The 25,876-nt window shown below is 42.0% G+C and overlaps 2 protein-coding genes across 4 annotated transcripts in view; one reads left to right on the top strand and one right to left on the bottom strand.

Annotated features, from left to right (window-relative positions):
* The window catches only part of PPM1E (protein phosphatase, Mg2+/Mn2+ dependent 1E), a 59,108-nt gene extending 40,595 nt beyond the window's left edge, over positions 1-18,513 (bottom strand). Inside the window, exon 1 of the mRNA XM_415871.8 lies at positions 18,062-18,513. Coding sequence (XP_415871.6) covers positions 18,062-18,426 — 365 coding nt within the window. The 5' untranslated portion in view covers positions 18,427-18,513. The remainder of the gene's footprint in view (positions 1-18,061) is intronic.
* A 132-nt stretch (positions 18,514-18,645) lies between these two features.
* TEX14 (testis expressed 14, intercellular bridge forming factor) overlaps positions 18,646-25,876 on the top strand; it is a 51,247-nt gene continuing 44,016 nt past the window's right edge. The window contains exons 1-2 of one of the 3 annotated variants that reach the window (XM_040650460.2): positions 18,646-18,758; positions 19,834-19,907. The gene's annotated coding sequence lies outside the window, so the exon portion shown is untranslated. Of the gene's footprint in view, positions 18,759-19,062; positions 19,732-19,833; positions 19,908-25,876 lie in introns of those variants that run through there. The other 2 variants (XM_040650461.2, XM_046902621.1) reach the window with 2 other exon arrangements.

Here is a 25,876-nt window from a genome sequence, read left to right as displayed (position 1 = left end):
TTAGTGAAGATAAATCACATTCCTCATCCTGCAGTCCCTTCTGCCACCATGCAACTCCCATAGATGGAAAAACACTCCGAAAGCATGTAAACATCATCGGCTGCTGCCGTGTTCTGCTCTGATATCAGCACATCTGTACAGTAAAACCAGAGCATGAAACATCTATTCTTACTCACAAACATACCATCCATCACTTGTACCCAGACTCAACACATACCCCAGGCTGACAGCAGTATTGCCCAGATTTACCTTGCAGTTACAGAGGCTAGCTAAGAAGGAAGTAGTCGAGGTAGAGGAACGGGTAACAATATGATTTAATTCTTAAGTATCTCAGAGTAGAAGAAAAAATATTCCTGTGGTACCAAAAAGATGCTAAGAATTGTGTAACCAAAAACATGAAACCCTTTGGATTTTCTCTATGCCTTAGTTTGGCAAAGGAAGAAATTTTCACAGCAGGAATAAGAAATGAGGCTAACGCAGGCTGGTGCCGAGCTTTTGGTAAATCAGTCAATTGTGGAATTACATTTCTTTCCATGCTAAAAAATGACTCAAGAAAAAGACCTTAATATATGTGAGGAGTATGAATAGTCGGGGAGATGAATGGTAAGTTTGAAAATGGAGGGATAAAAAACCACTAGAAAAATGCACAGAATTTTAAGAAAGGAAAGTAGCCATGCACCTTCTGAATAAAGTGCAATTATCTCAAAAAAAGAGTGAAATTCAGCATCTGCCTCAGTTGTCGGCCCACAGCAGGATACATGCAATTATCCAAACAAAAATAGGCTAAATCTTTAGCTTAACTGGGAGGACACTTGACAGACATAGAGCAGTAAGGGAAATTATGTTATTTTAATTATCTGTATATTTCTTATATGTCTCTATCAAGTGAACATATTTTCACAGGTTGGCATATTACAGTTTGCAGAGCAAGTCAGTTAAGAGATCAGAAAAGAGCGTTAGAAGGAGGATGGAAACATTAACCTTGAAAAAAGGGCTGACAGACCAGAGGAAAACAGAGCATCATTCAAGGGCAGAGGAAATGCAATGGGCACAGAGGGGCCGAAAGGTGAACAGAGGGACTGCTGCACAAGGCAATGTCAGACTGCAGGAGTGGGTGGGACAGGCCATGAACAGAGAGGGAAAACATGACTAAGATAAGGAGGAGCCCTGAAAATTACGATAAAAGTAGTTTTGATTTGGAAAAGAGAGCATAATTTACCCAGAGGAGGTCATGTCATGGCAACATGACAGGAACAACTGTATAGCATTCGCTGTTTCTCTAAGTGATAAGGAATCAACATCATCTAGTCACTTCACTAGCAGCATTTCAGACCATTCACACAGGATTTGGCATTTGCTCAGGAAAGTCCTGACTTATCTCTTTGTCCCAGCTCCAGTCCTCTGAACAGTGGGGGTTTTGTATGACATCAGCATACCAGCAAAATACCTCATCTGTTCACGGCTGTAATCACTACCTCAAATCACTAAAGCAGGAATGATTTTTCAGTGCCTTTTGATCGAGCTGTCACATTTACAAACTATAATTTGCTGAGTAGCCCTGACATATGGTCAGAATAATTGGGTTTGTTTTCTCATACGTGATCATTTTTCAAAGAAAATGTACCGTATGAGAGATATGCAGGAAAGGAGGATGTAAAATTAACAAACATGCAGCTCCAAAGGGACCTATCAGACAACTTTAATTGTAATAGTGATTGAACTGTTTGCTGGGGCTCACATTCAGGATAATTATGACTAAAACAAACTGTTGATTCCTTCTTACATCTCTCAGAAAAAATATTTTGGTCTGTAGAGAACAGGAAAATACAAAGGTGTTCAGATCAACCAGACACACAGCTGCCAAAAGAGCTTGAAAATGGAACCTTCACTGTCATTTCTGCAACTGGGGAAAACAAACCAACAAGCAGCAATAGCCAACTAAGGGCAGGAGTCCGCAGTACACGTTTAGTAAAGCTCACAATCCTCAGCTTTCCGAAACAGCTGCAGCATGAAAACTCAGCAGTGAACAACCAGGTTGTTCCTTAAGAGAGCCCTAGCTGAGGTATAAGTGAAATGGCAGGCATAACCACAGCCTGAGCTTTCTCTTCTAAAATGGTTCCAACATCATCCCTCAGCCTTTGCCTAGTTAACCTGCCATGAGCACATGTAAGACTGAATTAAGCTATTTTAAGAGCCAACTGGAAAGGAGATTCAGCTTTTTTAGAATTGAATTGTTTCCTATGGTTTAAGACTGTTTCCATGGAGAGACCAGAGCACAGAAACATCTTTAGGCCAAGTGCTTTGCTGCGGGCTTATCTGAATGAACGCACCACAGCAGGAAGGATAATTGAGGCCGGCCGTTTAAAATTCATGGGAGTTCTCCTATACTTAACAGAGGAGCAATTTATTTTCACTATTTTGATCTGTTTAGCATTTGAAAGTTAATCAGCGCTATATATACCTTCTCTTAAATGACATATGTTAATGCAATATTTCTTCAGGATAGAATAATGTTAGATGCAGCAATGTCACGATATGAGAGGATGGGGACAAAGTGACAGACAATTCTGTGTTTGGATAAATGCAAAGGGATGCACCTGGGGAAAAATATCCAACCCCATATAGAAAACAGTGGGCTCTGAACTGTCTATTACCACACAGGAGAAACATCTTGTAGGCTATAATAAAGAGCTCTATAAGAATGCCAGCTTACTCTTCACTAAAGCAAAAGAAAGTGATAGAATGGTAGTAATCACTAGAAATAGAAACACGATTATACAGCTTAATAAACCTCGAGCATGCATGCAGCTTGAGTGCCATGTCTGACTGGGACTCAGTTTCAATTTCCCTCCTTCCACTTTCCCTCTCCTAATGTACACACATAGAAGGACAAGAAAAAATACAGAAAGGGGTAATAAAACTGACTGAAGGAATAGAACTGCTGATACTCTTTGAGGAACGCCTGAAAGACAACACAGCCTAGGAGATAAGCTGCATGCTGTTGTACACCTTCACAGTGCAAGGCAAAATTCAGCCATTCACCCAAAGCACTGCAGCAGCAGTGCCAATAACTGAGCACAGTTACTCAGTGCCACAGTTCTATAGGCATATCCCACCCCACCAAAAGAAAACCAGATTCAAAACACTAACATTTATTTTGAATCTTTGCTAAAGAAAAACATCAATGGCACTACCATACAATCCAGTTTAAGAGCCTTCATCTTCTGTTTTACTTTATTGCAACAAATAATTGTCCATGCCATGCCTGTGCTTTAAAGGACATCTGCACATTCTCCCCAAGACAGAACGATGACGTAAAAGCTGAATGTAGGAAGAAGGAGAGCAAGGAAATTTTCTTGGCAAGTCAGGACGTGTCCACTTGCACTGGTTTTGCTCCCGGGTCTCCTGTCCACAATAAATGTCAGTGTCAAGTTCTCACAATTTAGCTCCAAGTCAGATAAGCTGATCCCCAGAAGATGATAACTGAGGCTAAGAGCATTTGCTACAGCTGGATAAATTCCACAGTGTTTAATACCAGGATATTTACCTTTGACATCAGAACTTATGTATACATGAGAGGAACAATTTCTGCTGATGTTTTCCATAGCAATGTTGTTTTCCATTACAAATGCATCATCTTCCTCTTCCCATTTTTATGCATAAGAAACAATGACCTTAAAAGTTACATTACAATTCTCAGGAAGTTTTAACTAGTAAAACCACTGCATCTAAAGGAATATGATGTTAAACTATTATTCTTTTGAATTTTGAACTTCCCAGTAAGATATCAACATCAGTAACAAGACTTTAGCTGATTTAACACATATGCACCATTGTGAGGTTTTGCAATTCAAGGTTAATTTGCTTCTCACTGCAGAAATCATATTGATAATCAATACAGTCAATATTCACTCATCCAATCCAAGTTTTTGAGAAATGAACAGCAAGGCACAGAAGCAAAACAACCACATTTCAACCAGTTTTTTCACCTGTATTTCTTCCTCTAAGAAGTATCTTGTTAAGATGCAAATGAGCACTCCGTATGAAAGGAATTCCAGCCTACCAATTGCTTTTGTAACTCCCTGTGTTATGACAAACATTTCTAAACACTGGCAGACATTTTCTAATCACTGACTGCAGACTTGCATATCAATGCATAGATGAAGACCAGCTTCATTATCAATATACTCTATAATACACACAGGTAACCTTTTGCTTGTTCTTCAGAAGAAAAATCCATTGAATGGCAATTGTGTATATGAAGCAACAACACTGATGAGTCACAAAAGCACTCTCAGCCAAGACCATGTAAACAATGGATGTCTGCTGCAGAGAAATGGGAATGCTAATCTATTCCACTCCTCAACATACTGTTCCATTTCCATATTTTTATTGCATCTTTAGGGACAAACAAACAAACAAACAAACAAAAAAAGGTTTGTTTTGTCACATCTCTTCTCTGGAGAATTTTCAAGAAGAATCTATTTGTACCATGGCAGGATGAAAGAATCTGAATCAATGGTGACTCGCTCTGTGAGCTCCTGATTCAAAACAAGTGGATCAGGAAGGCTCTGCATCTTCTTTCCAACTGTAGCAATTACCCCCAATGGATTTTACACATTCAAAAATATATTTCTGATGCCTCATTAGTTTGACATGAGGAATGAATCCCATCTATCAACATTTACTTTACTAGATTTCACTTCTATTACACTTGACTTGAAAAGGAAATGTAGAATTATCGGAGCTTGTAGGAGCTGTTTGCATGAGGTCTGTGATACAGATGAAAAAAAATCTGCTTGTTTGTTGTGGGGAGAGCAGAAGAATTATTCATCTTTTATAAATGTTTGTCTTAATGTGCATCTTATGGATAGGTAAGGACTTAAAAAGTACTGCATCCTTTGCAGTAAGATTGGCCAAAGTTAATGGGGGCTGTATCCAGATAGCTGAAAGTGATGATGACCTATCTGCTCATTTGGCAAGGAACTGAGATAGCATGGATTGTAGCATTGGTTTAATTCTTCACATGCAACTCCCACACACAACTGCCACATAAATCACCCGCAGAAGTGCCAGCAGCATGCAATTCTAGCTGAGCACCGATGGGCAACCACCAGAAACCAGAAAAGCTCTGCACTAATCCTTTTCTCAACAAGAATCATTTGTATTGGAAGATACCATAAGGAAAATGTGTACAGCAGTTAGCATCAATTGTTCTGAGAAATAACAGCACATCACCTTCAAGAGAGAAACAACAGTCTCTATCAGCCCTAAATTAAAATGTTTTTCTTTACAGAACATGTGTGCACATCTGCATGTGTTTATATTTTAAAAAATAAAATAGCAAGCAGACATGATGGAGAGCTAGAACTGACCTGCTTGCAGGACCCCATCCAGCACTGGGCTGTTTTGTTCTTTTGTGTTACTTTTTAATTGCTGAATGCTGTAACACTGTCTTCTCTCCAGTGTATCTTAATACTACTTTCACAACACCACATAGGTACTAAATGGCCAGAACATTTCACATGTTAGTGTATTAAGACTTCCACCATGCAAGAATAACTACAAAATAGCTGGTTTGTGTCTGTGATACTCTTTATCTCCCCATCTTATCTCCAATACAGTATTGAAATGGCTCATTACCAAATGGAAAAAAAGTCTGAGCTTATGCTATGCCATACTAACAGCTCAGTGTTATTTGATTAAATAGCTACATTTGCCTTCTTTGGTTCTACAAACACAGTTTTTACTCTATCCAACAAAACGTAATCCAAGATAGCTGGTGCTCTATCAACTATTCCAGACTAGGAAGGATTATAGATGCACTGACAGTTACATGGAGTTAAGAGTCCTCTGCCAAAGACAGATAAGTAGCAAGTACTCTTTGATAAGTCCTATCACAGCAATGGTCTGACAGGAATTCCTTTAAAATGCTATTAAATCTTATGCTATGAACCTCATTATGTATGTTGCCATTTGCCCCCAGTAGAGGCTGAACTCCCTTGCCACCAGTAAATATATTCCTTTCCCCAGTTACGTACATGCTGCTTTATATTCAAGGTCCAAAGGAAGACATCAGGCATGGTGGAGTGGGGAGGGGGAGTAGATGGGATCCTTTGTAATAGCATACAGAGTTCCAGCCAACACGCTTCACCTGCTTAGCTGTACAAGGAAAATCTATCTGGTGGCTTTGTGACAAAGGCATGAGGCTACAGAATACGATGCAAACACAAAGTGTTTACAAACAAGCAGTAATTTCCATCTTTTGCACAGTGTTACTCCTCTGATAGATTATTTTGAACATTAGATTAGGGGGGCAGATTAGGTCTTAGATCTTTAGTTGCAAAGATTCTTCTGCACACCAGAATTTTACAATGTAATCATCTACAATGGAACACAAAGGCACAAGGATGCTTGCCAGTACCATGCAGCAAGAGATCAAGTTGGCTGAACCTTCCTCTTTAGTAAGAGTACTATAATGCTAGCTTCTGTAGAATGTGGTCACACTTCTACTCACTTTACTGAATGCTACATCATTACAAAATCCATTCTGAAATCTCTTCTCAACTTCAATACCATTTGGTAAAATAACAGAGCTCTAGCAGTAACAGCATTACTGTATGTGTAATGAAGATCTCAGATCAAACATCTCAACAGCTTCATTTAAAATAAATGTGTTATAATTTCCTAGATTATTACCTGCCAAAGCTCAGTGGGCGGTCTCTGAAGGCCTACGCTGTCAGGAATCCCAGGTTCTTAGAATCTTGTCATATCTGTCTGCATCCACCCCCTCAATGTTTCCAGTTTCCCTTCTTCTGCTTCAAAAACTAATTCCCTTGCTAGCTGTCACATGAAGATACTGGGATACAGTCCTGCTGCTGCACTTTTGCATTCCAAGTGAACCTGATTGTCAAGTTGGCTAACAGAACGTGAGTACAACCTACTGCATTGCCTTGGAATTAATTTGCCCTGAGCTAATGAAAGTGAATCTATAATTTCAACCCTATAGGGCTTGAATGAAACTTACTCATACAAACAGAGATAACTGACAGGAAGAATTACAATTCCATGTGGCTACTCAGGATTATACACCATCCAGATTTGTTTTTTCCAGTTTAGATATATTTTGGGAAGAGGGAGGCAGCAGCTCTGTGCATCATCAAAGTAGCAAACATGTCACTTACCCTTATACTGAGAGCAGTAGCTTGTAACTTCTATTCATATCAGCACTAGTACTCTCTGTTGTTATCACAGATAGCACCGTAATTGTTTTTTTTAACTGTGCACAGAAAGAAATTTAAAGAAGAGTTAAATGTATACCACTGAAAATGCATGTTAGCAACACTGCAAGACCTACAAATGAGAAAGAAAATAAAAAAAATTCCTAAATCCCAAATTCTGAATTGCACAGAACCTCAGGTCATACCATCTTCTTCCATTTCTTCAATGCTTCTCACATCATCAATACATGGCAGAAAGTGACTTTTATATTTAGCCCATGAACAGATACCAGAATCCAACACGCGGTGCACAGAGGCACACACATACCTTCCCTGCAGGTTTTGTTTACAGAAAGACACGACACGTCTGAAGGAGGGGCAGAAGGCGGGGAGTGAAGATTCAGAAAAAAAAATGATTTTCTGAAGTAGAGATGAACTGTTATAAACATTTACTTTCAAATCAAGATGAACTTACTTTGTTTTGACTATAAAGTTTCCCAACCTCCTGCTCTGTTTTATGTACTCAGTTTTCCTTATTCAGAGAATGGAAAAGTTAAACAAATCTTTTTCTCCAGCAGAAGAATTAATATGTAGGAAATAAACTAATGAAGTTCTGAAACATACAAGTTTATGGAACTACAGGACGCGTTCATTTATTCTTGGGTTCAAAAGTAGCAGTTTTTGAGGGTCACATCTTCTTCCTTTTTAATCTACCTCAAACTTCCTTTGACACAACTTGGAAGTTGTTGACATGCAGAAAATGCAAATTAACCTCCAAACACGTTGTCTAGCTTGGCATCTTCCTGAAATTTTCCACATTTATTGCTGCCACTGGTGTTACTACAAGGGTAGCTGTTTTAGACTTCTCACTCTAATGGTTTTATCGTGCCACTTAACCTTGCTCTAAGTGAGACTAGCAACTGCTCCATGGGTAGCATTGCTTGGTTACCAAAAATGAGCAAGTAAGAAAAGTAAATACAAGTTCCTGATCAATGTTTTAAAGAGCCTACACAGGCTCTCCAGATAGATACAATTGTGTGGCACCGCTTCCAGCAAAAGGTCTGCTTAGCCTGATCAATTTTCTTGATTATCCTCACAAGATCTATTTTGCACCTATCCTTCTTTTTTTCTAGCAAACTCTCTGACTCTTTATTCTACTGAAAGTGTGAATACAACCTTCAGATGCCTATCATCACAAAATGCAACAAGATCCCATTATAGAATACACCACAAGGCTAACAGAACAACATGAAGCGACAGTATTTTTCATTTTTGCAGTAGTGAACATATTGGAAAATGAGGAAAACATGCTGCTGGCATACTGTATTTAAAATGGTATATGATCTTATGCTAGTATTTGCTTGTTAATTCCAACAAATCTAATGTTTCATTTTCCAGCCTACAGAAATGTGGGGTTTACTCCCACGCAGAAGCAGCCTTTATTTTTTCTCCCCTGATTTAGCACCTCAGAACATTTTCTTTTCTATGTGCTAGATAGCCACAGGCAGTGCAGAATGGCATTGTCCCCCTCTCAGCACTAAAAGGAAGCAGCTGAACTGCTTTTCAGTCCTCCCAAAGAAAAGTTTGAGGCTTACAACAGCTCCTTGAAAAGTATCTGTAACTGCTAACGGGGTGTTAAGAGCAACCCGCAGGAAGCAAGAGCATAAGGAAGAACCAGATCTCTAACTTAGAAGTTAGAGCAATGGCGTAGCCCGAATATCTCCAAGCAGTCGAAGCAAACATAAATACAGCAGCGCACAACCAGCTCTTGGAGCCTGGATTCAAGTTTAGCAAGCCTGCCGTAATAAAACGGGTAAAATGGACATTTGATGAGGTTTGCTATTTTGCAGGTCCATTTCACAGACTGACAACAAGTCTCTAAAAAATGAATGCAAGGACCACGGGTGAGTCAGATGCTGATATCACTTACATCTTCCTTCCTCTTTCTGTTTTATTATTTCATGCTACCTGCAAAGACATGAAAAGCACCTAATCAAATATAAAACAGACTTCCTCAAAGTGCTTTCCTTTTTCTTTCTCTGCTTCTCAACTGATGTTTTTTGTTATCTCTGTTTCAGATGGCAATGTTCTCAGAATTGATAACTGCCAATAACTCCCTATCCAAGGAGTTACTTCCAGAATTAACACTTTGTTCTGCTCCATAATAAAGAGGATGAGACTGGAAGACAGCTTTTCACCCCTTCTTATTCCAAATTTCTGTTTGGTTAAGTCAGTTCTGTTCATAAAGGCACTGATCAGTTGCTGAGAGTTTGAAAGATTTTGGGGGAAAATAATTTTAGGAGGTTTGGTTATTTCATTGGATAAAGTAGATTTTCTCTAATGCCCAGAGTTGGATTTAGAACTTTGAGGCCCCAAGTTTTAAAAAAGGACGCAACTGCATGTGGCAAACATCAGCAGCACTTACAAAGACAAACAACACAAAAGGCACCAACTCCATTTTGTGAGATGCTACACCAAAAGAAACTAATACCCAAAATTATTATCCTAAAATTAGTGTACAGTGTAATTAACAAGATTTTAAATATTCTATATGATCATTTGGGTCATTCATAATCAGTCAAACTAAAAAAGGTTAACACCAATGAGGAAAATGTAAAGCACTTAAAATTCATTCTCAGCTGAGCCATGCACTGGGGAGACGATCAGATTGCTTAATGTGGGCTCAGATCTTAGCAGAAGCACTGGCCGGGGGGTTCTCTCCCAGATTCTTTTCTCCACGTCTCAATGGGAACTGCACAAGTGTTGCACAGAGATAAGTCTAACCCTGGATCCCTGACAGATGACTCTTTCCATGAACTGTACGTGGTTGCTAACATTGAGGGAAAAGGTTAAAGGCCAGAGAGAAGAGCTCACTCTAAAAATAAAACAATAAATCAAATAATAAATAAAGATGTTCAGTATTTGATCTGGGAGGAGAGAACAAGGCTGTTCTGAGAGAGAGACATTACGAACTGGCAGTACATCTCACTTCCTCTTTGTCTTCTAAAGAGAAAATCTATCTCAGATTTCATCCTTTTGGGGCACATGAGAACTAACAGAAGTATTTGGAATCACTCCTATGAGTCACATTTTTAATATTCAATAAAAATCCAAGATCTATCTCTTTTAGACATTGTAAGAGATGTTTTTTTTTTTAAGTAAACATGGACTAATGTTGGTAGTTTGGTGCAATATTTACACCAGCACTTGTTTCTGTCAGGAGTAGTTTCAGTAACTACTCACATCTGAACATTAACGATTTATTACTTTGTAAAATCTGACTCAACTTTTTGGGAGCATAAGGAAGAGGTGAGATTAAATTCTTCTGATAAGAGATACCTCCCTTCCTCCCCATGGAGCACAGTGCACAGAGACAGCAGGAGTCAGAACAGCCCAGCGCACTGATGCTCTGTGTGCATAAAGCACAGACACATATCAATACGTTCCCTGGACAGCAGAGACCCTCTCAATCTCTAGAAATGTTGGACTTCTGGCCACTTGTGACTCAGCACACATTTTCACACAGCTTCCAAGAGGAAAATGGCAGTGACATCTGAGAGCATCAGATTTTTGGGATGGGAACCTCTCTATGTCAATAGCTGTGCTCAGTCAGACTTGCCTCCAGCACAACAATTAGATGACTTCAGAGCAACACTACTTGCAAGAAAAGCTTCAGTTTAAAACACATATCATACTTTACATGTAAGTGGGCATGATTAATTTTATGGGAAATACTCCTTTTTATGTAGGTGGGAATTCAGATACTTTGCTACTGTTCTCAGAGGGTCTCGTAAGTTTCAGAAAAGAACTGCACCACCTGATCTTCATGATCCATTATAAACTAATAAACCCAATACTCATTTAAAAATATAATTCCTACCATGGGACTTAGCAGAGCTATCATACAATTAAAAAAAAAAGAAATCAAGCAATGGCCGAGGGAGCAAAAGTTTGTTGTGTGTAACATTGGTACGCATGGAAAAAAACTGCAGTTGCCTGATCTGTTATCTCCTGAGAAACAGAAAAAGCAAAGCATGACTGCTCACTGAATTCTTGGCTGCAGTGTGGGGGTTTGGGCCTTCTACAGTTTCAAGGACTGAAAGTAAAAGAATCACACTGGAAGCTAATTAATATAACGCACAGAATGCACTGTTTTGGTAACACTCATGAGAAATAACTCATCACGTTCATCTCAGATTCCTGAACCTCAGTAAGAAGGTCACAGCCCGAGGTTAAAGGAACAGCCCCAGAAACAGTGCCAAGAATTCCAAATGCCAAGTCCTATTTTTATACACTGCTCCTATTTTTAGTTGTGGAAGTGCACAGCCCATACAAAACCATACTCTCAAACGAGAGAAAGGTCTCAAATTCTTTGTGTAAAATAAGAGCAAAAGAAACTAAATGAAAAATAATAATAATAGATACAACTTAACAGAACTTATAGGATCATAAAAGAGTAGCAAAAATGGTTTCAAAATCATATCCTCTGGGAAAATGAACTTCAAGAAGCTATCCACAATTTCACCCAATTATTCTAATATTCCTTTTATCGATTACCGCTGCAAGAAAGTACAAAAGCTTCCTAATCCAAACTCTCCTGCATCCAAGCACAGCTTTCCCACGCCCAAAGTTTTGCAGCTAACTTTTAATCGTGCTCCTCCACAGCACATCTCAGACTTCCCCAGCAGAATCCAGAACTGCTGAGCAGTGCTGCAGCTCGAAACACTGGTTCAGTTACTCAATCATTAGTTGCCCTGAGCTGTTTTCCATCCAATATAAACATAAACTGAGGTAATCCTGCAATCTAGCGAGCTCGTTTAACTTCTGTATTAATTATTGAAGTACCCAGGGGCATCTATTTCCCTTGCAGTTCTAATTTATGAGACTGATGATTGCTTCTTTATAAAATGCCTTATTAGTTGTGGGTGATGTTGTTTCTTCCTAATGAAGTACAAAGGCACAGCAGAAATGTTGCTGTAAAACAAGCCCACGATCTGCATTCATTTCATCTAATCACTAAATGCATCGTAACAACCAAAATCTAAAATATTTCTTTAGCAGCTGATTTCAGCTCAATGGAAGATGAGGAGCCACGTGCTGATGTGTAGGAATGACCATTTGTACTTTGGTAGCATCACAGGTTGCCAACATGTCACGGACACATATTGTCCAGGGCACTTTAATTCTGGAACCATTGGCATTACGTAATTATGGATGCATTGCATAAGGCAGCCTTGCAGCATGGTACAAAGAACATCTGATGTTTTAAAGCATTAATTCCATCTCATCTCATTTTTCACCTATCTTTGCTAATCAGTGAGAATATTATGAGGAGAAAACAATAAAAAAAAAACCATGAAGAAAGAGAACGATGCAGAACAGCCAGAGATTAGCTCAGAATGACATCAAATAGAGGAATAAATGGAATTCTCATTATGTGTACTACATGCCCTGTTGCTTTTGCTTTTAATGCGATCATGTAGGCAATTTAGCAAGACAACAAAAAATGAATGAAAACACATTGCAGTGACAGAGCAGTCGAGACATTGAAGGTTCTATTAACTTAACAAAAAGCAAACTAAAATTTTAACATCAAGAAACAACTTTAAAAGGTCTTCTGTGGGAAGAGCCACAGAAGAAAAGGCAATGGGTTCTTTGAGGAGTAGGTGGAGAAATTCTCTGCCATTGGTAAAGGGAATTACAGGGAGGAATTTTAAGGACAAAAACATTCTGCACACGGAGCTTTGTGCAGATAGCAGAATCACCAAACAAACTCCAAAGGAATGAAGCCTAACTTGCTCACCACATCCCAGTGTCAGTTAGAAGCAATTTCATGAGACAGACAATAGATTTTAGCTAAAGGTTTCCAATGAGAAGTATCATATTACAAATAAATGTTATCACACACTCAAAAACACATTTTTTCTTCGTAAGCCAAACTGGTTTCAACACTGGTTATACAAGATTGAATAAAAGAATGTATAAACATGGGACTAATTGCTTAATTAATGTGTGCAAAAGCAAACAGCATGACTGGGAACAGTAGGATCTATGTGCATTTCATTCGGGTCAAAAAACCTTGGTGTGACTTGGTTCCTCATAAAATTAATTTCCTTCGGTTTGTTGTACTGGAAGCGTTCAGAGAAGTAAAAGCAGTGGTATGAATACAGTCCCATCATCTGTTCACTGAGAGTGAGTTTTCTGAGTGCTATATAAAGCAGCTTCCAAGCAGTCACCACTGCACTTGAATAACTCCGCATCCTTTTACTCATAAATTAGTAAGAAGTTTGGAAATGTCACCATACATGTTAACCATTACAAAGTGTAAATCTGCAATTTAAATGGCTCATTTTAGCGGATGCACTTTTTTTAGAAGGCAGATCAAAATATCTGATTCGATTCAGTATTTCTAAACGCGTGGGAGCGTGAACTGAAGATGCCTTGAAAGTGACTTCAGGAATCTCTTGCTGCGGGGATCATCATTGGGTTCTGAATGTGATTACCACTAAATAGCTATTTGCAGAGTATAAGTGTTTCCAGTTTAAGGTGTATGAAACATGCCCATCTCTGAACTCTAACACACCGCCATCATCTGGAACACAGGCAGAATTCAGTAGTAGCATGAAATTATACGACCAAGACCCCTTGGGAGTGAGGCACGCAGCCCAGCCATGCCCCCCACCTCAGTGGCAGAGCTGCATGCTTGCTGCTGCTGCCCAGCACTGGTTCCTAATGGTGGCAGGGCAGCATTCTGCCTCAGACCAGCACAGCCCTGCTGCCATGCAGGCTGAGGTACAGATGGGACTGCAGTAGAGCTGTGCGTGAAGTCCAACAGTCATGGTTTGTCAAACCTCCACACAAACCAACATGAAAACCCCCAAAAGAGGTGCAACCAATAGTTACTTCAGTTGTTCACTGTGAACATGGACTAACATCACTATCATGGTTTCCGTTGTAAATCCACACAAAGAAGGATTAAAGAAGTAACATCCTAAAAGGGTGGTATTTCCTTTTCTTTTGTGTGTGTGACAAATATTAGACAGCAAGTAGTGTAATTATATTTCCTATAAGGGCTTTTAGATTGCAATCAATAGAAGAAGTGATGAAAGACAAATAAAAGAGTAAAACATCACAGCCTATTTAGCGTGAAGTTCAAAAAAATCTGGCACAACTCATGAATTGCAGTTCACAGATATTGACAGCAATGCCAGCTTTCATACAGCAGCAGCTAAGAAAGTAAATTACAAACATGCATGTATGCTTTGTTTTGGGGAAAGAAACAGCCTCTTTGCTCAGCAGTGATGGAGGCAGCAGACAGAACTTGTCTTCTGCTCAAGAGTGTACATTACAAAACGATTCCTGCTCACACACACTTACCATGAAATGTTCTTCCTTGTCAACTTAACACTGCAAGTTTAGGGGGAAAAAAAAGACACTGATTTAGTGTCCATATTTTACATAATTCCAAGCCTATATTGCTTTGCTTGATCTTTCATGGCAAGACTACATGGATTACTCAAACCTAAGTAAAAATATACCCTCTCTTAGAAAGAAGGAGGTTAATGTTAAAAATCTCACCAACTCTTGCATTTGTTTAATCCCAATCCTGGGATCTCTGATACCCTGGGAATGTTGCACAGCACTGCCAAGAGCTCTAGCAGAGCAATGCTCACATCTCTTCATTTTCCAGGAGTAAGATTAGCACTTGGCCATCAGCTCTTTAGTTAAGCAATGAAGATGACTTTAAAACTTTGGTTAAACGAGTGATCTTTTTCAGATTTGAACACTGCAGAAATAGATTTGCTTTATCAGTTTGAGAGAGATGGTTCTGAATGAACGCTTCAAAGTACCACCAAAGTCAGTGGAAGTAAACCTGAACCAGCAAATGGCACAGACTCTACTCCCAGCAAAGCTTAGGGAGGGAGGGGGGGGGGGTGGGGAGGGGGGAGAAGAAAAAAAAGAGTGAGGGACAGTCTGGAAAATATAGCACTGGAATTTGTTTTTAATGTCATTTGTACAGGAAAAAATGTAGCAGCAAGATAAACTTGTTCCTCCCAATGACACAGCTTGTAAGGGTGTGCGACTCCATGCAGCCTGGCCCTGTCCTGCCTCAGCAACCACATCTTCGCTGATCAGTTCCTCAGATGACTTGTGAAGAACCTGCTTCTTCAGTACATTGCTTTTAATACAGAATCAGTAGGAAGAGGAATAAAAGATCATGACAAGCAACTTTACTTCAAGTTAGTAACTTCCCCCTTTAAAAGAAGCCAGTAATGATGTCTGCTCCTGACTCAGTGCAAGTAAGCCATGGGGGCTCATTGAACAGATGTGGGATTAAGTCCTTAATATATTGGCTGCTACACTGAAATGGTTTAAAATACACAGCTTTCTCTGCAATAAGACTCTACATGAGACAAACACACACACACAGACAAACAAACCCCACTTTCAAGACATCATCCAGTGTTCCAACGGGACTCCTCAAAGTGATTCCCTTTTTGCTCATTTTCTCCATCTAACATACTCCCTATTAATCACTTCCATGCTGCTAAGGATCACTAAGAAAGCTCACATGCTTGTACACATTTTGTGGCATTTAGACAGTACAAAGATTACATTAATCTAATTTTCCAAGCATATGCTCTCTTTAGAAGGAAATCAGGAACTGGAAATCTCAACGAGGGCTGTGAGTCCTCTGGAAAACAGCAGGACAATCTCACAAATAGGAACTCTTCTCACACTGATCTGTACAAATAGCACTCAACTATTACATGTTTGTCATGATTGGCAATATGCTTTCATTTCTGAAATGGTCTCATTTGCCTTTAAGAAGAACCAAAGTAGTGCACTTAAAATAGCTGAAAAACAGCTGTTGGATTTTTCACAGAAGGAGGATTTATGCTCATTCTACACACGATGCACACCAGCCATTAGACTAACGCATAGTTACAGCTACAGAAAGTGTGCCTTCCCAATATAGTCTGTCTTGCTAATAACACACCAATAAAACATTCCCTCTGCATGAATTCCGTGGGCACTGTTTGCAGTTTGCTTGGGTTCTATTCTGTTGTTTACTTCAACAAAACCACAACCATTTGGACAGAAGAGGCTTTGCTCACATGCACGGTTTCTCATCCCTGTGGCCATCCGACCATTGGAACCCTTTGCTATAAATGGGGAAATCATTCTCCTGTCAGCATTATGGCCTTCTGACAGCATTACGTTTCTCTGATGACTGCAGAGTCAATGCTTCACCTGGAGAACACTTTTGCAGACCTGTACTTACCTCAGTTTAGCTCTCTGTATTAGATTTGATTTATTATTATATTTAAAATGTTTCAAAGAACAACATTTTAGTTATCTTAGGTAGCTATATACAAATCAATGCCTACCAATCACCAGACAAAACACACTAGTTTTCTATTTGAAAACGCATTTTCCAAGCATGAACACGGCATTCAAGCCTTTGGCAAAGAACTTTTCCAAAACGATCCTCTGCCCCCTTTATTCCGAGGCAGACACTGCCTTCTGCTCAGTAAGGCAGATGCCTGCAGAAGGCAGCCCGCTTTGGTTTCACCATAAACAAAGCCACGAAGACCAGTCATTCAATAACCATCAAAAGATTTCCACAAATGCTGGAGGAAGAAAACCCCAACAACACAAAAGGACTGGCAAGAGCTGCCCCTACGTAAGGAATCCTCTCAAAAGGTCTTTTGCTCAGTAATTCAATGCGTGAACAGGGAGGGACCTCAGAAGCTGGGGAAGCGGGGTCTGCCTGTCCTGGTTATGGGCACACGCAGAGAGAAAGACACACCCGGAGTCACATTCAAAATTACCAAACAGATGCACCTTAAGTAACATTTTAAAATAACCCGTTCTCTGTCTAAAACTTTATTGGAAGTGATCTGGTTTCACGAGCGTGCTTAAAAGAAAGCAAGCCTTCTCGACAGGCGGTTGGATGCGCCCTCCTTCCCCACGGCACCCCGCACCCATCCCCTGCTGCTGCACGAGAAAGACTTCGCTGCTGCGCTGGGACGAGCGCCGTGCGAGCGGAGAGCTTTGTGCTCAGCTCCCATTGTGCGATCCCCTCGGCAGGGCAGGACCGAACAGAAGCGCATCCGGCAGCTGTAAAACCCGGTTCTTTCCGTATTTGTTTGGTTTTTGGTCACCGAGTAACACCTCCCGTTACAATTATCAGCTCACAGAGCTGCCAGGTGCTCTGAGCGTATTTTCACAGGTTCGTTTGCCTCCTCTGTGCCATCAGCCAAGAAGGGCTCCCAGAGAAACGCCTCCGACAGCCGCTCCCGCTGCCCTCATTGCCCAGCGCAGCACAAAGCGCCGCAACTCAGCCTCAGCTCTCCGCCCGCAGACTTTTCGCGCCGGGAACGGATCCCCTCTGCTCCCCGTTACGCTGCAGCCTTCAGGAAGCGCAGATCGGAGGCAGAGCGGCGCGGCGCGGCCAGCTTTCCTGCACGGCTTCCCGCTCTGCCGGGGGGACGCGGCGCACCCCCTGCTTTTCCCCTTCCGTCGCTCTCGGAGAGGTTTCCCCACTCAGAAACCCTCAGGCGGGGAACGTTTCCGTTTCCATCTCAGTGCCACCGGCCCCGCTCAGCCCCGCTCCTCCGCTTCGGCCCGTCCCGGCGCGTTCGGGTCGGGGGGCGGCGGGGGAGCGCTGCTGCCGCTCAGCTCACGGCGCCCCGCGGGCACTTCAGCCCCGCTGCCCCCTCAGGGCGGCCTCGCGCCCTTCCCACGCGCGGGTGGGATTCCCGCCCCCCGGGTCCCCTCAGTCCCTCACGCGCCGGACCCCTCAACCCCCCGCCCTCTCCCCGCTCCGCACTCACTACTTGTAGAGCTGCTGCAGGCAGAGGTCCAGGCACTCGCCCTCCACCTCCTCCTCCGTGATGTACTCCGACAGCGGCCGGGGCAGCGGGGGCAGCGGCGGGGGGGGCGGCGGCGGGGTGGGCGGCCGAGGGTCCGCGCTGTCTCCTTCCTCCGCCTCGGCGGCCGCCGCCTCTCCCTCAGCCGCGGGGTCCTCCTCGGAGGCGGCGGTGTCGACGGTGTCGGCGGCGGGAGGGGGGGGAGCCGGCGCCGGCTCTGCCCCGAAAGGCCCGCGGAACTCTCCCAAGAACAGCTCGAGGAAGCGGCGGTAGTTCTTCTCCTCCGCGCTGCCTCCTCCACCGCTACTGCCCGAGCCGCCCGCGGCCATCGCTTCGCATTCCCGAGCCGCCCGCCGGCGGATCAGCACTGCGCCCGCAGAGAGCTCCCTGCCCGCCGCCGCCGGCTGCCGCCTCCCGCCCGCCCGCCTGCGCGCGCGCTCCCGAGCCGGACCTGCGGGGGCGCGCACGCCGCGGGGGGGGGGGAGGCGCGCGCGCCTCAGAGGCGGGAACGCGGCCGAGCGCTGAGGGGGCCGAGGTGGAGGCGGGAAGGGAGGGGAGGGCCGGGGGCGAGCAGACGGAGTGCGGCCGCGCCGATGTGATGAGTCACGCGAAGGCAGCCAGACGCGTAGGTTCCTCACAGGAACCCGGAGGAAACATGAGAGTGCGTTCCTTATTACCTAATCCCCGCCTCAGGATTTCCCTACGCTCATCGTTTCCGCAGCCGCTGTCGCCTACCGTGGGCCCTGACGGGACGGGGTGGGGGGAGGGGAGCGGAGCGGAGCCCCCCGGGGCTGCCTTCCAGAAAGGGCTGTGCGAGCAGAGCCGAGTTCTGTGAGGAAAACGAGCGCTCGTTACGCGATGCGCGAGGAAAAAAAACGCCCTTTCTGGAGCCCCCGAGGGGCTGAGGGACATCCCCGGGCCGGAGAGCGGCCGCTCTGCAGAGCTCCGCCTGAGGGGACGGCTGTGACGCACGAGCGGTCGGCGCGTGGTGGCGGAGCGGCTCCGCGGGGCGCTCACAGCGCTGTGCCCGCAGCGCTCCGCTCCGCTGCCGCCTGATGAGCGCCGGCCGTTCGCGGAAGGCGTTTCTCGGCTTGTTTTATTCACTGCTGGCAAAAAGCTGTTCTCAGAGCTGTGGGGTCGGTAAATAGCAGCGTTGAGCAGCTCTGATTGTGTCGCACGGTTGAAATAGTGTGAGCACGGGGGAGGAATGGCACCCCGAAAGTCTGCTGCGCCCTGAAAAAAAAAAAAAAAAAAAAAAAAAAACGGCCACGTGCAAAACTGTTCCCAAATGTGAACGGGTTGGGGTGAGGAATGGAGCGGGGTGAGGGACCTGTTGTTCTCCGCCCGGCAGGCATTGCTGCGGTGTGCCTGCTCTGTGCTGGGCACGGTTACTTCGGGGCCAAACCGACTGTAGAGTGTTTCCAGTGATCGCATCGACTGATCGCACTGCAATCTTGTGAATATGTAAAAGCCCCGAGAGTTAAAACTGCGATTGTCACCAGTTGGTTTTCCGCTGCCAGAAGCTCTTAACGCGGCAGCAAATCCTCGGCTTCTCCCCAGAGGATCCCTCAAAGTACGTTTGTCGCTCTGCCGGTTACGTATTTTCAGCGTAGCGTCGTATTTAAGGATGCCAGGTCGATCTGAGGGGTACAAATGATTGCAGCTCTTTCTGAAGAGGCAGCCCGTGGCTGCAGCTGATGACATCATTGCTTTTTTTCTTTCTTCTTTTCCTTTAGGTTTGTACTGCATCATCCATGAGTCACAGCCCTCAGGAGAACGCGTTTCAGTGCAAGTACCCGAAATAACAGTTGTAAGTTCATTATTAGGTGTTATTCAGTAGTAATTCGGAGACAGTTGGAGTTCCCAAGAAACTGTGATCTAAATAATCTTCAAGGAGTATGGTGTTAATTCTAAAAAGTCTGATTACAACCATTTCCTAGGAAGCGCGAGCAGCACCAACAAGATGTATGATTAGCTTCATGTTGTATGACAAAAAGCAATTAAGCTATCCAAGAAAGATTTTAAAAGCATTCAAGGCTTTTTCTAATTTATTTATTTATTTCGTTAATTGGGTATTTCTGAATTGTTTAAAACTCAGGAGTATCTGAGAGTAATACCTACTCTGTGTCACGTTGAAATGTTAGTTACCAGATGTCCTTGATTCATCTTGGCAGTCCCATGTGCTTTTCGTCATTTGTCGGATTGCAAAGGACACTAATTAAAATGAAACGGAGTAGAACTTTGTACTCGGGATACTTTGTCAAGTTTTGGCACCATGGTCATGTTAGTATTGTTTTGTTCTGGTATTAAGTCAAGAAGTTCTGGCCCTGAGCCATGCTGACATTTGTTTCTGGGAGGGAAGGTGAAAAACCATTCTTATTAACCTGCAGTGTGGAACATATGGTAACTGTGGGTGGTAGGGCTAAGTTAGGCAGCCAGGAGCCTGCTCTCACTTCGCTGTGCAGAGTCTGGGGTGGGCAATTGCCACAGAAGGTAGCCACAGTGCTCCGTGCTGCTGTCCAGAAAAGGAAGCTCTGCATGCAACGTATTATCAAGTAAAGCTCTAATCTGTGAGAGGTGTGTTTGGTACCATTATAGAATGCTTTTAGTGTTTAGTAACTCTGAAAGCTAAAATTAGAATGCCTGCCTGCACTCTGGGTTGCTGGGTAGCAGCAGCATGAATGGTTCCTCTGTGCTGAGGTCAGGTGAATGGAAGAAACTCACAATTCATAAAGTTTTGAGGACGAAACCATTGGTTTACAACTTATTGTCAAAAGAAGATAAGGCTTGCACCCAACCTGAGAAGGAAATGCATGTGTTTGTATTCTGTTTTGTTCCATCATGTTGTGTTTTAAGACTTTACAGTCCTGTGTTAGAAAACAATTGCTTTATTCTAGTCTTGAAAATGTGTCTTCCTCTTTCTTGTTATACTGGTGGGAAATAAGTAGGATTTAAACAGGCCTTGGGGAGGTGACCTGAATAGTATTGAAGTGCAAGGAGAAGTGCTTTTTAATTCTGTGTAACCTTTGGAAGTAATTCTTCCGCACTGACAATAGGGAAAAAAAAGACAGGTTGTTAAAAAGCATTTGACAATAATATACCTATGTTATGTGTTCTGATACTATATGAAGGAGTACAGTGGGAAAACCTAATGGTGAATAAATTGCAGTCAAAGGTGATCTCTTAAAAATGCAGGGCTTCTGTAGTAAACCAGAGGTAATTTTAGAAGCTATGTTCTGTTTTCCTGGTCAGATGAAACCATCAGAAATGCATGTATTTCAAAGCCTTTGACTGCTCTCATTTTGAAAGCAATTCTACTGTTGAATTTCCTGCAGTGTTGTATATGGGATAATATATGAAATTATACTTGTAATATGCTGCTGAAAGAGCTTAAAATTCCGTGTATTCATGTGATCAATTTCTGTCACCTTGTGAATGTGAATGCAAGTCTGCATTCTTGTTATAGCTCTTAAAACTCAATGATGTTATTATTGTTCAACTTGACTAAAATAATTTCAATTGTTTAAGAGTAAGAACAGTGAGAATTTTGAAGGAATACAGTGAGAAGGCTCTCGTTAACAAGCTTCATCAAGCTCTAATTGATTTTCTTAGCTTCAGCCTTTGCTCCTTTGCAGATTGAAAAAGCACAGTATCTTTAGTCACCACAATTGTACTGGAACCTTCACCACAGAATGACTTAACAGTTATAAATTAACAGTTATTCTATTCAGATGTTCCTATGAACCGCAGTCTCTCTCCCTCTCATGGTTTTTGGGGCCAAGTCAGCTTTTTAAGTTTATTATTCATTGACTATTTTGAGATAACCACGTCCATTGCAAAATGCAGGATTTCAGGCCCGAATCCCACTTCCAGCTATCATGGAAATTTCCAGTCCCATTCTAAAGGAAAATTCCATTTTCGGTATTCCACTCATACCCTTGCTTAGGAAAGGGGTTCCTTTGAATAGCAATAATGAGAAATAGGATATTATTCTGTGCCTGTTTGGTTGGACTTGGAAATCTGTTGGAGAAAAATATGCGGAAAAAAGAACAAATGAAAAGCTGGGCCCTTCAGAGTGATGGGACGTGTCTGGAACACCCTCAGAGCAGACATAGCAAGATATAGCATGACATACCTTGTTTCCCATTAACAAAGGTCATTTGTTACATCATAAAATCTTTGACTGACTGATTGAAGTGTGCCTGTAGATTAGTGCCCATGGATTTACCTCAGCAAAACACGGCTTACCGCGTAACAGTGTGGTCTGGATGTTGTCAAATCATGAGATATCTTGCAGGCAGGAGCACACCACAGTCCAATAACTTGTTAAGGTTGATCCACTTCAGTTATCAGTCACTCTTCATTATCATAATTTCCTTTTACTGCTAAATGGAGCTGAAGGGCGCAGACCTCCTGGGTATCAGCAAACAACAGACTTTACTGACGCTGTTTCTGTGCCAGGCTTTTCCCCTATACTTTCCATTTTTGTAGCATACTTCATCTGCGGCTGACGTCCAACAGCACCATACTGTGTGAATGTAGCACTACTGGAATTTCTAAGCCTGAAGCTCACTTTTATTCAGCAGAGGCAATAAAAAGACCGTATGCCACTTAAATCACATTTACACTCTGTTCTGGGGGTTTCACAGTGTGTGCATATTCTGCCCTTTCAGGATAGAGGTGAAGTTCATGCTAAAATGAAAACAAAGTGTAAGCCAGGCTCGTTAAGGTGCCTACTGGGATTTAGGGCTTACTTTAAATGACTTATCGACATCTTACTGTAGATTCAATTCTTGATTCTGTAATATCTTTCTCCAGTCACAAGACTTTAAATTTTACAGTCGCTTACTTAGAAATGCCTATTAAAAAAAGGGAAAGGAAAGAAAAAAGAAAAGATATCATTGACTTACATGAGTACCACCGACCAATCTCTGTTGTGGCCATACTCCAGGCATTATGTTTATAATACGCGTGCTATAAAAGTACAGTGAAAAAACTGCAGGATTCACAGACATGAAAATAGGTATGCTAATTTCCTTTGAACAACCTCAAATAATATGCTTCAGTGATAGGAGTTTGGGCGAACCATACAAAATAAATGAATGAATGACTTTAAAGAGAGACATTTATGTAATGCCTCCCATAACATTTTATAGCCAGATGCGCAGTAAGCCTGTATAGTGAAAAAGGTGTGACAAATAATGTTCCAATCTCCTGCTGACTATCTCTCACTGTATAGGCATAATTTCTGTGCTAAGGAGGCAACTTGTTCTTCAGCCCAAAACATTTTATTTTAGCAACGTATATAATAAAAACTGAATCACTAAGGAAATGCAGTTGTAACTGTTGCTAAAAGTGCAGTGGTTCGCACTAAATAAATTAGAGTATTAGAAGTACACAAGTTGTAAATTTAGAAGTCCAAAATAATGTCATGTGAGATACCACGCGGAGCATGTATTCAAACAGTGTGCCTGGGGGCTGTGAAAATAACACCCACATCCAGTTAGAACCATTTATTGTGGCCCAGAGAGTTTCTGCTTTGTGTTCCTATCTACATTACTTGATATTTTATATTTTCAGCATCATCCCTTCTCACTGTTTGAAAATGAAGTCTAACTATTTTTTTATTCTGATGCTTCTCAAGCTCCATTTAAATCAGTGGCAAGAATTTTTAATTAAAATAAATTAACATTGCTAGCTATAATTCTTGAAGTGTGACTTCAGTAAAATATGTATTTTTCAATGCATCCGTTTGGCATATAATCTAACTTTATACTGCTTATGTAGTGATTGAACGATTGCTTTTAATACCATTTATTATTTCTGTAGATTGTTACAACTGTGTAGAGCTTATTAACTCTAATAAATAGATTGGGCATACTGTACAAATACTCCTTGCTTGTAGGGAGCAAAATGGTAGCTTACAATTTAACAGTGGGTGCATTTATGGGTGAAATTCAGAACTGGGAAGTGGGCCAGTTCCCAGTGATTTCATTTTCAGTATAGAGCATCAATGCAGAAATCTTTCACTAGCTAAGGCAAGCCAGCTTTCCTGACCCTAATGGTCCAAAATCACTCTATGGCTGGGAGCCACAAGACACCGAGTACGTAGCTTTGGGAGCCAGGGAGAGGGGAAGCCCAGGAGCAGGGAGCAGCTGGCACTGGTTCCCAGTCACAGGGAGGGCTGGTGCGGAGGAGGCCTGGGCAGGTTGCTTGGCAGCCCTGTGACACTGCCAAATCCAGCAGCCGGTGGCTCACATTCCCCTACCGTGGGGTGGCACTTGGAATGGTTGGGAACCACAGGTTAACTTCTCTAGTTCTAGTACTGTGAAGAGAAGTACTGTTTCTCTTACGTATTCTGTTGTAATATTTGTATTACTGCAACGTAGGCACTCTATTTAATTTCCCTCTAGGTACTCTGTTGTAGGGCAAAGGAGCATCAAACCGCAAGTTAAAGATATTCCATATAAAATTAATATATGTTAAACAATATAATATAACTTAATGTACCTTTCTAAATAATTATGATCCTGAGCAAGAGGCAGTCACTTCTGAGAAGCTGGAATACAGTTACTTGTCCTTCCAGCTGACATCTCTTTTCTTGCTCAGAAAAAGGGTGGAGATAGAAAAGTAGGCAGTAAAGATTTCACCTTTGTCATTAATCCATGAAATGCCTTTGAATAAATCTCATTCTAAATTTAGTCTCACACAAAATGACTAAAGGAACAGTGACTGAAATTCAACAGAAAAATAGATGTTTCTCTCCAAGCTGTATTTGACATTCAGGTTAGCAGCTGAGCATCCATCCACATTAGTCAACCAGTTTGTAACTGACCTTAATGCAAGGCTGCTTGGCTGCGTAACTTGAACCTTGGCTACATCTTCTTATCTTCCATTAAGCTATTTCCTCTCCAGGTTTTCTTAATATTATTCTACATGGAAATTGGTTGGATTCTCAGTGTCTCATAATGGAAAAAGCACAGAACACATGAAATCAGGAAGAAATAAATTATTTTCCGTATCCAAACTGAAGAGTTTCAGAGTAGGATTCCAGGCTGGAGAAGAAGTATCTCCTAACCACAATGTTTTCTTGTTGCCAGGCCTTGCGGTACATACTGTGTTCTTGTTGTGGTGACAGAGTAAGTTCCTACACCACAAGTAAATGTCAACCCTACAAAACTGAACAATATTAAACTCAGCATGACAGTTAAAGCTGCTGCCTTTCAGAACAGTGGAACTTTAGCAACAAACCAGACGACCTATTTCAGTCTTGATTCACTGCCACGAAGTAGCTAGCTAGAATCTTACTTCTTGTGCAGTCATAAAATTCTCTTCTGTTGCTCACTGTTGTGCACCGACGCTCTGAAATGCAGAATTCCAGGCACATGTAAGAAAATACCAACTTGCCATGGAAGATTTATTGGTAAGGCAATGGTCAAATTATTTCTTTATATGCAATTCTAAGCCTGGAACAGCTTCCTTCCTTCTCTCCAGCAGATGAGAACAAAATCTGGCTCATTTAATCTAATTTTGTCTCCGCCAACAGATTCTTCTCTCTAGTTCTGGTCTGCAGAGCTGATTTTTATTATAACTTCAATTAAAGTAAATATATAAATAAATCTCAGCATAGACAGCTTCCAATATTTCTCTGGATGTTTTATAACTCCCTCTGTTAAGCAAATAACTAATATATATATATATGTATATATATTTAACAATGGCATCTATGGCATCTGGAATACTGGAAGATCTACCATTTGCTCAGACAAAAGGATCTGC

Source organism: Gallus gallus, chromosome 19 (genome assembly GCF_016699485.2).
Source record: "Gallus gallus isolate bGalGal1 chromosome 19, bGalGal1.mat.broiler.GRCg7b, whole genome shotgun sequence".
NCBI classification, from domain to species: Eukaryota; Metazoa; Chordata; class Aves; order Galliformes; family Phasianidae; genus Gallus; species Gallus gallus.
Note: the sequence above shows the minus strand (reverse complement) of the source record. Positions and strands in the feature narration are given on the sequence as shown.